At 43.1% G+C, this 14405-nt stretch overlaps 1 protein-coding gene across 1 annotated transcript in view; it reads right to left on the reverse strand.

The window, feature by feature from the left end:
* LOC138505061 (intestinal mucin-like protein) overlaps nucleotides 1-14405 on the reverse strand; it is a 129938-nt gene that overhangs the window by 64772 nt on the left and 50761 nt on the right. Inside the window, exon 7 of the mRNA XM_069625386.1 lies at nucleotides 13535-13580. Coding sequence (XP_069481487.1) covers nucleotides 13535-13580 — 46 coding nt within the window. The remainder of the gene's footprint in view (nucleotides 1-13534; nucleotides 13581-14405) is intronic.

Genomic DNA, 14405 nt, shown 5'->3' on the forward strand with positions numbered 1-14405 from the left:
AATCCACTATCTCCAGAACCAGCCAAGTCCACCCCATCAATTATAACATCATCACCATGAGCATCATTAACTCGCTGTTTGGTTGGCTGGCAGGTTTCATGCTGACAGTGATCAAAAGAAATTATGCCATTGATTGGCACCTCTTGGGGTGGCCTTGGATGTTGCATCCCTACGAGGCAACCCAATTAGCAATTCATGTAAACAGAGAGAAATTGAAACTCGACTTCGAGAAAAAACAGATGCTCCCATCTCACTTCCCATGCAGTCTCCAACGATCCCAGACCATTCCCTAAACTTGAATAGCTCATTCTGCAAATCTCGTCTCAATACATGTTGCCAACGCAGGTGCAAAGTCTTCTTACTAGGTCATGGGATGAATAGTTGTTTGAGAAAAAGCATGGTGAAGGCCCTATGTGCAGAAAATGATGTCTCTTATTTATTGGTCTCACTAATACATTCCTCCATGGGTGCAATGGCACTAACTTGTCATAGGGGGCACTGTGTATGCAACTTAGCTTTGTATCTTTGGCATTGTTACTACATGGATCCTCATCCACCTGGTGATCAAAGCTCTGTGTATTCATGTAGCTATCGCCTGGAATGAAAATAATTGTTGCACATCTTAGTTTCAAGTCCTTGGAGCAGCTGATTCTCACAGCTTCAGCTAACACCATCCCATCCTCCATTTATTCTTGACATTGGCTATCTGCTATCCTCCAAACAGAGGTGTAAAGATAAGCTTTTATTAAGACAAATAAATTTGAGCACCAATGTTGCAGCTTCAAATGGGGGCATTGTATGAAAATTGTGACACTCTTGCTCAACAAAGCTAACATTCATATATACCCTGTTCAGTTATACATACCACCCTTCATTGCATTTCTGTGTCGTCTGTGTATTCAGCAACCTAAGGCTCCCTGAAGTGCAGCAAAACTAGTTCCTGAAGTGGGGCATAACTAACTCTACCCAACTTGTGTCGAACAATCTCCAAAGCAACGTGGCAGCTATGCAAACAACAAAAACCTAAAAACCTTTACCAAGTGTGTTCTTAATTTATATTTCTCCCCCTGCTTGCAGGGCCTGGGAGGCAGTATGTGACGTTGCATTTGCCCTACCTGCACTATCACACATTCCTCAACAGAGGGCAATGCAGTGACATTGTAATTGTGTACTGAGGAGGATCAACTGTGAGTGTCAAGTTACAGGACTTATCATCGGAAGTAAGTTGACAGAATTCGACAGTTAAGACTGACAACCAGGTCCCTGAGGGGAGAAGGTGACAGGAGTCAGAAGAAAGCAGATGGCTCAGGATAAGGGGAGCTGAATGACTATGGGTGTTACACTTCCAGGGCTCTATCCCTCCTTGTGGGCAGGAAGCACCCAGCAGCCAATACAGACCCATCATGAAATGGATGTCTTGCTGCTTATCTGCTATACCTTTCAGGATAGAGAATATTTGGGATTAAGTCATGTATTGCCCCTGACAAAGTTCTGAAATCAGTGGGCTGGAAGATAAGACTAAGCAGAATCACTGAAGAAATCACTCCAAAAGTAAACTATGATGACTGATTAAAGGGGAAGAAGAAAAGACACCCATTATCTCTCGTCCCCTCTTCCTTGTCACATCCACTACTTGCTTGCGACACCTATAACAGCCCAAACTATTGCATTCAAATACTGATTAATGTGTACATAAGGGTAAGGGCTTCTGACAAGGGTCCCACATGAATGACATTTGTGGAGGGACACACAGTGCATTAGGTGTTGTTTGGCATTGATCGCTCCCATTCCCTGCCTGTAACAATGGTAATCCCTCTGGCTAATCCTACCCATTCCTGCCCATCTCGAGAACTCTTTGGGCTCTGAGCTCTTCCATGGTCTTGGCCATCTTGGATGACTTTCTCTAAGGAATCTCTTTGGAAACAAGCCAAACAAGAGGCCATCTTTGAATGGTATCTTCCAAATAAATTATACATTGCAGCATGTGAGTGTAATCTTTTGTAAAAAAGCGGATGTACGTATATTTTGTTTTTCATGTTTTTGTTATATTTATTTTGTATTTAATGGATAGGATGCATAAGAGTTGCAAAATCTAACATATGTACATTGAAATTATTTATATTGCATTAGTAACTGTTTTCAAATGTAATAAATGGATTATATTTTTGAATAATCACTTTCCGCGGCTTGCCTGTCCAGTCTGTGCGCAAGCTGCTACCCTTATCTGAAATCCTATCTGCACTTCGACACATTAATCAATGATGTTAACGGGCTGTGGCTGTTTTAACGCAAAAGGTCAGCGGACTCAAGGTGACGTTTATTGAAGGGGCACAACACAGAGCCTATTTAATAATATAACATATTATTTTGTAAATCTATTGAAGTAAATGTTCATAACTTTCAGTAAATTGTAAGCTCAAAAATGTAGTGAACATTTGTCCGATGTTCCATTGAAATCATTATGAACTTGCATCTTATAAAGCAACCTAATTTAGTAAATGTAAAAACCAAGTACTTCAAAATGGCCATTGCAGTCTGGGAGGGGCATTGATACAGTGCATGCCCTTTTAATAGCTGTCATCCTGCACTCCATAATAATCAGGGGGGAATTATAGGCTGGACTTACAAAGCCAGTCTTTCACGGGTAGTTTACTTTCGTCATATGTGCCCACGGGTTGAGGGACGGCTGAAAAAGCAAGCTGTTCAAGGGTCATTGGGTTCTCGAGTGATCTGCCAAGAAGCATTTGCTGTTGTCCAAGTACCTAGGCTCCAGGTGTTGGAGTCGTGTCCCTGTTTTGGTACACTCCACGGACATACACGTCTACAACAGCTTGACCATGTGCAAAGAGCCGCTCGTCTTTGCTAGCCTGGGAGAGGCCACATGGTTAAAGCCTTATGCTGCACTTTTATTGTATTGAATGGAGGGTGACTAACTGCCAAGCTTTTTGAGGCAATATATTGCTTGTGTTTTACATGCCTACCACCATTCGTAATTTACAAAGAATATTTTTTGTCCAGAAATGTGAGTTACGTGTCTGGCACTCTACACAATATATGTCCTTTAATGCATATCACTTGAGTTGCTTAGTCACAGAATTGGTACTATTTCCTCTCCAAGCAGTGACAGTTGCACAGCGCATAGTTTAACCTGACTTTGGGGTCGCCTCCTTCTGTAATAGAGGCCATATCCTGGGCTTATATTTTGGCATTTACTGTGAAACAAATGGCCGAACATTTGAACGCTCCTTCACCAAAAATCTCGCTAGAATTTTGATTTTGAACCGTAGTGCAATGTCTCTAATGTATATCGTGGCCCTTATTATTCGGTAGCAGTATACCTGTTTCCCTAACAGTGGCTGCTCCCAGATGTAATGAACATCTCAGAGGTTAGTAAGTGGCACAGCAAGAAGAAGAATTCATTGTCCTACTGTCAGATGTGCGCTTATTATGTCTTCGGGGGATCAGCCTAGTAATTGATGATGGCGAATTTCCCCTTTACTTGCCTTTGATTACCCAAATTAGCTGGATATGAATCCAGGAAAGATTTATCATTTGGGGTCTGTAACAGACTAATGGCTTGTTGCTTTTGATGCTAACTCATTCTGTCATTTTGATTGTAAGAATTCTTGATATATATATGTGCAGGCATTGGCAATTAACTGTGCAATACAAATTGATATTAGATAAATCAGTAGAGTTCAAAAGAATAAACCGTGACAACATGGATGACATTGTGGGCACTTTAATAATTTTAACATGACTTTTCACTTTAACAGCTTTAAAACGACAATTTTTACTTACATAAAAACAACATAATACAATAGGGTTGTGTCTTCACTTTCACGCTGTCTCTAGCCACCCTTGTGCTGCTGTGGGGAGGTCTCATCTAGCCTCTTGTCTTTAGGTGTTGTTTGATTACGAGCTCACCCATTGCCTGACCATGGCCATGCTAATCCCTACTGCCATTAATTCCCCACCTATTCCTACCTCTGCCCGGCCAAAACTCCTCATCATAGGAAATCTCTCAGTTCACTTTAATCAAGCCTCACCATCTGGCTTTGCACTCAACGTGCCTGCCAGTGTTTGTTCAAAGCAGTCTTCTGAGAGTTAATGACTTCATTGGAGTTGTTAAAAAGCTACTGGTGTAATAAAAATGCTAACCTGCCTTGCTTTCAGCCACACCATGTATACGCACTCAGTGTGTCCTTCACTGAAGTCCTGTTAAAAACAAGCATTGGAAAAGCCAACATTTTTGGCTTGTGCATAAGTATTAAGCTTTTGCTAGCCAGTGCTACTATGTATAATGCACCCTCGGCCCCACAAAAGCCCAAGCTGTTTGCTTGTTTTATTATTACTATTATCCCATTAGGGATAACAGCCCCTGCCACCACCTTCTGATGCCTGTGTTTTTTTCTGTCTCAAGGGAGACAGCCACAAACTGGGGTTGTGACATTGCTGGTCTCAGCAACTCGCGGGAAAAGTAATGATAGGTGTGTTCCAGACTTCCATCCTATGGGGGGGGGCGTCCTGTTGCAAAAACTCCTGGGACACAGGGAGAGACAGGCTAAGTGCAAGCGGATTGGTGGAATTGCCGACAGCTATCACGTAGCCCAAAATCCAAGGCGGTGGAGAGCCATGAGGCAACATGTTTTTCTTTAGACACAGCTGTGCTGCACTGGACAAGATGGGCTCCTCCAAGCAGGCAGGTGCAAAACACGCTGTATGGATGTACATGTTTATTCCCAAAGCTGGTCATAGGGCGCTGCAGGAAGCTGAACAATTGGGCAGGCTTCAGTGTTTTACAGGCACAGTAACGTTTAAAGGGCCCAACGAGTGGTGATTGGTTGGACCTGACCCGTTTTAGTTGGTAAAACAATTGCCATAGTAATCTGTGTCAATATGAATCACAAAAAAGCGAGTGAGAAGAGGAAGCACATCACTTCTTTATCCTCATTTTCTCGATCTCCAGCATCCAGGAGAAGGAGGCATAGCAACTCCACCATAATCACTGGAGGCATAATAGAGAGAATGTCAGCCCAAACACCTGCACCAGTACCGGCAGTGGCATCCTTTGCTGCACTAGATACTGACACAAAGATCGGTGAGGCACATGATGGGAGACTGAATGAGGGTTGCCTGTTCTCTGGCATGAGGGTGAGAGAGCATCTGCCAGATATCCTGCCCAGTCCTTACTGATGGATTTCCAGGTAATATCTGCTGGTTATCAGGGTTAGGCAGATGTTGCACCACTCCTGGAGGTTATGGAACATTAGATTGAGTATATATTTAATATAAACTATGATAGCCTTACGGGTGCAGCTTCAAAAGTCAGCTCGTCAGTTTCAGGCAGAAGGCACCGTGGCTCTGGCACTGGAAAGCGGAAGCGTTGAAGAAAATAGCATTAGAAAATCTTCCTTTTTTGGGTCTTTTTGTGTTTAGGCCTCAGTTGAACTTGTCACAAGAAAAACATTTAATGACCAGAAGCAAATTCGCTTTGGAAGTCATTGAAGAAGGTCTTTCACATCAAGATCATTGGCATGAGTGTGTCAGTATGAGGACCTCCCGCAGCAGGATTTCTTTTTAGGCAGAGAAAGGGAACAGCAACCAGAGAGAAGCCTCCAAGGTCAGCAGCAGCTGCTCCTGCAGTGCCCAAGTCATGACTCTCAGGTGGAGGGTCATCTCCTCATGGTTCAGGAGAATTGGCAGGATGTGATGAATGAATGGGTCCTGGAGGATGTACACAACCTATGAACTTAATAAGGACTCCAAACCAGAAGACACCAGACAAAAGGACGATATTCCTGAAATGCATACAGGACCTGCTTCACAAGAAAACGGTTATCAGAATTTCTCTGGAGGATCTCCAGAAAAGGTGTTCTTCACTACTTTTTCTCAGGAAGAATCTGTTGGGAGACTTCAGATCAGTACTGGATGTCAAGGTTCCCAAAAAGTGGATGTTATACGGGCTGTTTCACATAAAGACTCTACAGCCAGTAATAAGAGTAATTGGCTTCTGATTCAGCCTGTTCATAAGTGGTTTCTCAATTTCATGGTATGACAGTCATTATGCCAGTTGCAGTTTCTCCCGTTTGTTTTAACAACAGTCCCATGGATTGTTCACAAAGCTGCTGGGTATGATTGTGGGTCTCCTGCTAACTGAGCGGATCATGGTGTATCCTTTTTTAGATAATTGGCCGGTAAATACTCCATCTTGCCTCATGTGACAGGGTGTGTGTGGTGCTCCAAACCCATTTCTTAATCAACTGTAAGGAATCGATCTGTTCCCAAAACAGTCACAGATATTCATCAGGGTCCATTTCAGCACCAAGAAGCTTTGAGGTGACCACTCACATCATAACCCTGCAGCATCACCTGGACCAGGTTCTCACAGCCGAGGAGGTTTCCAACAAGGGCCTGATTACACCTGCAATGGTAGCTTGCACAGAGACATTTCAATTGGTTTGGGAACACCTAAAATCCCTGTTACATTATATCCTGGCGAAATGGTCTCCAGCCTCTGGTGAGTACGCAATGATCATTCCTCCAACAGCATCTATTGGGTTCCTTCTAGATTGGAGGGAATTGTCGGAGCTCCAGAGAGGCTTACAGCAGTGCAAAGGCAAGGATTTGAATAAGAGAGTCCTTGTACAAACATACAATCAGGCCAGCAAGGCCTTTGTGAATAGGCCTTTGGGAACCAGGTGCTGTTGTCTGGGACTGTTCACTCCAAGATTATTCAGATGGACAGAACCTTACTTTCAGCACCTGTGGGCTGCCTATCTCCCAGGGGACCAGAATCAGACAGCACACACATTGAGCCAGCTGTTTTTGTGCTATTAGGATTTCTGTTTTCTTCCAACAGTGTTTCAATGTTGCTGTATCACTAGGGCCTTCCATGGCAAGATTTGTTGGTGGCTAAGAAGAATGATCTGCTGGCCTGGTGTAATATCTCCTGCTGGTTCCCTCAGTGTGGACGGTGGATGTACTAGCTCATTCCTGATCTATAGGCCTTTGGTTTGCTTTCCCCATTTCATATTCTATACCAGGCCATCTGGAAAATCAGGCATAAGAAAGTATATTTGGTGCTGGGGTGGCACCCTTCTGGACATGGAGGACATTTTGCCCCTTTCTCCAGTTGATGAGCCTGGACCAGCCTGTGCAGCTGCTAATTCACCCATCACCACTGAAGAGGCCCCTCCTGTCCAAGGAGTCCATCAGTCTTTTCAAGCTGACGCTCTGGACATTGAAATTGAAGGGCTCGTGACACTAGGAATCTGCCAGGAAGTGAGGCATGATCTTCAAAAGCCCAGATGACTATCCCCATTACAGGCCCATAGACCTCATTGGTCTTCATTTCCAGCCAGGTACAGGACGAAGGAACAACATCCTTGTACAAAGAACAAATTGGCAATACTGAGGTTTTGGATGGGCCTCTCTCTTTCCAAGCTGGCAGTCCAATGTGCAGTGCTTCCACTTCCCAGGTATTTTGTGGGAAGAGCTGGACACCTATATCTTTTTTCAGAGCCTTAAATTACACAGACCCCCAAAAAGCTGATTCTAGCATCCTGGGACCTCTCACTGGTGTTGCAACATCTGCAGATGGCGCCTTTAAATCCAGCGTAAGACATACATTTTCTTAAGCCCTTGATCTTGGTTGACACCACTTCAGCCAAGAAGAAGAGGGGAAATCTGAGCTTTCCAGATTGATGAACCCTTCCTGAAGCACACACAACAAATGGAGATTCTACATACTGATAATACCTCCTTCGAAAAGTCTGCTCCGATTATCATTTAAATCAGGATATGATTCTTCCAGTTCTGCGAAATGAGTCATGCCAACAGGGCAGCAGAAGCCCCATAGTCTAGATGCGGCAAGGGCATTGAGGTTTTACAAAGCCAGGGCAGATTCATTTAGATCTTTAAAATCATTGCTTATCACATAGGGAAGGAATAGCAATGGAAGAAAGTCATTGAAAGCAACTGTAAGTTGCTAATTTAGGGGAGACATCCAGGAGCAGTGCAAGGACAGTCTACCAGGATTATGGCGGCACCCTGGGCAGAATGGATTTGAGTGTTTTAAGGGACTCTTCAGTGCTGCCACATGGGCATCTCTTTCAACCTACGTTTGGCATTATCAACTGTTGGTGGGGGATCTGTCTAGGTTGAGTTTGGGTTCTGTGTACTAACACCAACTTTTCTTTGGTGTTTCTTCACTAAAGAGCATTTTTGCTTTACGAGTGTCTTAATTGTGTCCACCAAGTGTGGACTGCTTGCTATTTCTTCATGCAAGTAAGGAATGTGATTATCAAAGGGGGGATGAGAGGTAATGCGATATTAGGTACAGGAATCCTCATTGCTCTTTCTCCCCACGACTTGCCCTCCTATCCCTTCCTCGCGTCAGGCCGTCCCTGTGGGAAGAACAAACACAGGGGGAGGAAGGGCTAGGGAGGGGATTTTATTCCTCACAAAATAATTATAACAAAAGAGTGGTTTTCACTGAGTGGCATCTTTCGGGAAGGCAGGAGCCATGAGGCAAATACAACTGTAACAAGTTGTGGGGACAAAGGGAAAAGAGGATGTGTTTATGTAATCTGGCATTAACACTTAGAGGTTGAAGGTTGCACCTTTTGTTGTGTTAACAGAGGACAAGGGTTTTCCACAAACCCCCCATGCATTCCCTCCAATATTAATATGCATAGAGGGTAGGGTTTTTCACATTTGGTCATTACCTTTTTGTTACCATGGTGAGAGATTAGCGATTCCTTAAAGACCCTGCAGATATTTATTTATTCATATATTTTTGTTGTGCATTGGGACTAATCTGGGATAGTGAGACTTCACCCGCTCCAGTTTAATGTTGGACAAAATGTGCCAACCAGATGCCCAATCACTTATTTCAACATTTATCATATGAGCAGGCAAACCACAAATGGCCCCCTGTCTCACCCTGCCCTTCCCACAGTCTAAGGGCGAGTATGTTCGTCCGGAATTCCCATAAGGAATCGTAGGCTCTGCCCTCTCACGCGGTTAAGTGGTTATAATTGTATTGGACGTATGGTTCAGGGGGACACGTTGAGCTTTCTTAACAGCACCTCGTGTACATACTAGATGCAGGCATTGATTGAAATGTCCTGTATCGTGCACCTTTCCGGGTCACCAGAAAATTAGAACCATGACGTTCCCCCATCACACGAAGGAGAAACAGCAAAAAAAAAATAAAAATACAAATGTCCATTCCCTGCACTCGTTACCCTGTTCCTAGTGCTGCCAGCAGTCTTTTCAGTCCCTTGCAGCATTTCACTGCCCAACTTTGAAATACTCTTGCTTAACATGAGTTTCTATTTGTTTTACATTTCCACTCCCAAACTGGCATGAAAAAATAAAAAAATCCATTCAGAGTGATGGATCCCTTAAGGCCTATCATTTCGAAAGCACTCCTTGACCACTGCTGTATGGAGGGCTGACACTTTGACCTCCGCTCATGTGCGGTCATAGAGAAAATGCATGCCTAGATACGCATGATTGGGCTATTTGAGTCCAAAGCCAGACCATTTATCAATCTGTAAGTCCCTGTTGTGAATCAGTAACTTGTGAGGTGGGAAATGCTAGTGCAGACATGCGAGTGGCAAAGTGCCCTTTTCATGCTGCATACCAGTTCGTTCACAAATTCTCTAATCGCCCACTTACAGTGCACAGCAGTCAGTTACAGGACAGGTTACGGAGAACAGGAGGTGATGCTTGTATCCTTTAGCAGTCGTAGATCGCAGATCCCACACACTGGCACTCCTTCACTGTAGCGTGGGCACCAGCCACAAGATGAGTAACACAGGGTCCTGTGTGTAATCTCTCAGGAAGCTCAAGATCCAGCTGAGTTACCCAGCTGGTGCAACCAAGTCTGGGAAAAGGGGTGCTGATTCGGTTCTCTCCAGTCTCTTATAGAGGTCTGGATTTCTCAGAAAGCAGGAACACTTAGACAGTGTGAATAGGACTTCTTTATGGGAAACACCAAGAGCCTGGAAGTGCCCAGAGGAACTTTTGTCACCAATAATAGCCCTACATATGGACACAACGATCCAAATAAGTTTAGATAGTGCCGGACACCTATCTAAGAGGATTGCAACACAGAAAGGGCTGAAGCGGGGGTGTTCATTGCTGCCGGCCATATTCGGTCTTTACATTTCAGATCTAAAACACGTGTTAAACGAACCCTCAACCTGCCCTCCGAGAATGAATGGAGCGCCCTTGGACCGGATGATCTATGCGGATGATCTTGTCCTACTAGCAGAAACACAGGTAGGCCTACAAAGAAGTTTTGAAAACCTGCAGAAATATACAGATCAAAATGATTTAAAAATGAATGTAGGCAAATCCGAAATTGTAGTGCTACAAAAACCTGAAAGAAAGAAAAAAAAAGAAGTTGTTCCGCTGGTGTCTGGAGAAAGAACTGATGGGAGTAGTGAGGGTCACAAAATACCTGGGTATGTTCATCAACTCTAACAGAGATGATAATCCCTGATTAATGGAATTAAGAAGGAAAACAAAGAGTCTGAGGGTGCAGGCACAAATAATTCACAAGACATACAGGAAAAGTTATTCCGGTTTTGACATACGGCGCAGAGTCGGCCCTCTCTGCATCCTCGGAAACGTGGGACTTGTTAGAAGGCCATTTCTGGAAAAAGATTCTGGCCATTCATAACTCGTTAGCAATTGCAGCGATAAAATGGGAGTTGGGCCTTGTTTCCATGTACAGGAGGGTCATGTGGAATTCCCTCAGCCTATTTAGGAAATCAATAATGGTAGACAGCCCTGCACAATACGAGATATTTAAAGAAAAGCCAAGACTTACCCAGAACGGGGTAATGAGATCCTGGTCCTCAAACTGTAAACAAATATTAAATCTAATTGATTCAAGTGATCAGCAGTTTAAGATTAACCCTGGAAAAGTGAAGTAAAAACTGTGGTGTGCGCACTGGAACCGCACGGAAACCCTGACAGGATGGTCCAAACTGGGATCATTGCCAAAAACTAATAGTTTTAAATAGATTTCTGAATGTAGTGCCTAAATATTTTACAAAATTCCGCTGCACAGCTCAGAGAAATCTATTTCTTAGATTTAGACTGAACAAGGTACACGTGAAAGAAGTCCTTCTTGCAAGGGGTCAAGAGGGAACCTTGGACTCACTTTGTAGATTCTGTAAAGAGCACACGTAAAATCTACAACATTTGCTCCTGGGTCGCGAGTCACTTAAGAAACAGAGACTAAGACACTTGGGGGACCTACTTACGAATGCTTCGTGGGTAGATTTGGAGGAGTGGTGGGAGCGACTCTATTGCGGAAATGATTTAAAGCTAATTTTTGGATTATTACATTTCATGAGAGAAATCTTGACGGATTTAAAGTACTTTTAAACAGAGTGGGGAACGAGAAGAGAAGAATCTGTAAACAAAGTAGTAGTAATAGTGGTTAGACTCTAAAATAGGGGGAGGACTAGAGTGGCCCTCAAAGTGATCTGAAGGGGAAGGGTTATATGACAGAATAGTGTGACCCTTTGCCTTTATATGCTCAGTATTTTATCCTTTCGTTTTTAGAAGTATATATTTGTTTTCTCCTTTATTCCTCCCCCGGGGTTGTCCCCTATATTTTCTTTTTTTTTCAGGGAACGGACACATTTCCTTTAGTTTTTAATCTGTGTGATGCGTAAGTGTAAGGCAAAAGTTAGTAATAAACTATATACCAATAAAAATGAATACCCAAAACGTAGATATTAGCGACAGCGTGTTAGGCCAAATGCCATAGCAGAGCCACTATCTTGTTTTGGTAATTAGCTTTCCAGCTGCACAGGGAGGTGTCAAATTATGGGATAAAAGGTGTGGTACAGTGTTCTTTGGCAAAAACCGAATCAGGAATGGTTACCACATTCAAACCTTCCCAGTTAAGCACAGCGGATGTGGATTTAGCCTTCAATTAAAGACACCCTTTTCACAAAACTAGACAGATGCAGCCAAACTGGAGGATTAGGGAGGCCATGGCCATAGATTGCACATATTTGTGTACATTCGTAAAGTTTAAAGAAAACCTATCCTTGGAGTTTCACTGTCCTACCAAAATACGGTAGGCTTCTTAAGGTGGCCTGCAGAGAACAAGTCTTTGTTCCCTGAAAAAGGTAAAATGGACACGTCATCATGTAGCCATTGAAATGACACAAAGCTGCCACCAGGCAAGCTGCCAGTGGGCAGCATTCCCAGCAGGGATGGAGACTGGCTCAGGGGAGAACAATACAGAGTTGAGTTACATCTTATGTGAGCCCTTGAATAAGGAATTCCTCAGGGAAAAGATGTTTGTAAAGCAATAAGGGCAAGAAAAAAGGGAATCGCCTGTCGTGACTGCTTAGGACCCCCACCCAACAACCAAACAGCATCTATGAATTGTGCAGATCTGAAACTCACATCAGTTTACCACACACAGGCGCACCACATCCTGTTAGGCACCAACAACAACATGACAAAGCCAATGCAGAGCCACACGATGCCACCCAGTGGCTGTGAAAAAATGTCCAGACCAGGATGCACTGGGAGATTTCAGAAGATAACGATGTGTGACATGTATGGCGTTGTAGAGCAGTCTTTAACAACAGTGGTTCCTTTAGGGTATGAACATGTGGGCTAGGTAGGCAGCTTGCGTAGACCCCCCTAGCAGTCTGCTGACATGAATATCACACTCAGCGTCAGATCCTTTTCTCACACTATCTTTTTTCAAGTATGGATTCCAACATGCAGCTGTTTTTTAGTGGCTATAGCAGACACAGCTAATAGAGTGGAAATTAAGCTTTCTCTGGCAAATCTCAATTGCAGCAAGGTGTTAATGTGTGGTTCATTATCTCTTTGTTGAGCCACTAGCTTCTCAATCCCCCAGACGGTTCTTCAATCTGCGCCTTTTACTTTACAAAAAAAAAAGGAATCAGAAAGTAAAGTAAAAATATCTTTAAAACATTAAACAGCGGAATAGAGGAGGAATGGGGGCCAGGGCGCAGTACCAAAGGGTATGATTGTTACTGATGTTTCAAGGCACGGTTTGTTGTTAATCCATATTTGGGCATTCATAGACCATTTGCTAACTTCCTGGCCGGCTATGGGACCCTCCTATAAGTTAAGCTGTGGGTATGAGTCGTCTACAAACATCCAAACCAGTGGCTACAAATTATTTGAGTGAACTTTAGTAATGTATACATTACTGCTAATTGAGGCTAGGGCAGACTTATACGGTACCCTGCCAGAATTGTTATTGATGGGAGACAGTTTTCCAGTTCTTCTGGCTACTAAAAGACCAATATCTAAGCCTAGGTAAGCCTAGGTTTAAAATTACATTTAAAATATACTAGGAGATGAAATGTTCAGTTGTACACTGATTTTGGCACAGACTGCTTAAAGGTTCAATTGCACGGGTGTGCATGGTTTGTAGGGCCACGAGGACCAATGCCACAATGTGATTAAATATGAAAATGAGATCACTTTGATATATGTCTATGGGAGATACCTTCACATGTCTGACAGCAGCCATCCGGCGTCATCTTTACGGTGCCCTAAATGGAAACAAAGAACAGTGATTATTAACTTGGGTTGGCTGTCACGAATGACAACCTCCATCACACACAATATGGTATAAAAGAAGAGCAGGCTTTGTTTAGGAAAATGTGTCATCACTACATGTAGAAATGGAGCAGGCTTTATGGGATGCAATGTTTATTTTGGAGAAATATTATGAGTAACCTTTTTCTTGATTTGTACTATCACGCAAGGCTAAAAAAATCAACTGCATTTTTCCAAACAAATATATTGTATTTTTGCACCTCTTCCTGCAAAAATTGATGTTGGTGTGTTTATAAAGAAGAGGGTTAAGTATGCAACCACTCTGATGCTTGTTTTCAGGCATGGGGATTTACAATGCCTCGACTCTATGCCTCACAGTATATGTTGAGACTAACTACAGTGGTGCCATTTGTCTGACGATGGGAATCAGGCATAGGAATCATGAGCAACTATATTTAACTGGCACAAGGGTGAAGAGACCTCATGGGAATTAGCTCATCTGCCCGACTTTGTTTTACCAAAGGACATGCGCATTGATTGCCTTGCTCTAAAAGCAGGATGTTGGTGATCATATTGGACAAGCTCTCTGCTTTGAAGAATCTATCTTTTAAGTGGAATGACATAGAATTATAAATCAGCAAACAGCATTATAAATCAGTCAAAACGTGTATACGTTTAAGTGGGACATTACCAACCCCTTCCAGGCTGTCACATGATGATCCCTAGCTCCTGTACAGTTTTTGTAAAGTTAGTGTTTAAAGAAGGAAAGTAACAAAGATGCATAGTAAAATGTGATTTATATAACGATACCCATGTGT

This window comes from Ambystoma mexicanum, chromosome 11, assembly GCF_040938575.1.
Source record: "Ambystoma mexicanum isolate Mex_15411 chromosome 11, UKY_AmexF1_1, whole genome shotgun sequence".
Lineage (NCBI taxonomy): Eukaryota > Metazoa > Chordata > Amphibia > Caudata > Ambystomatidae > Ambystoma > Ambystoma mexicanum.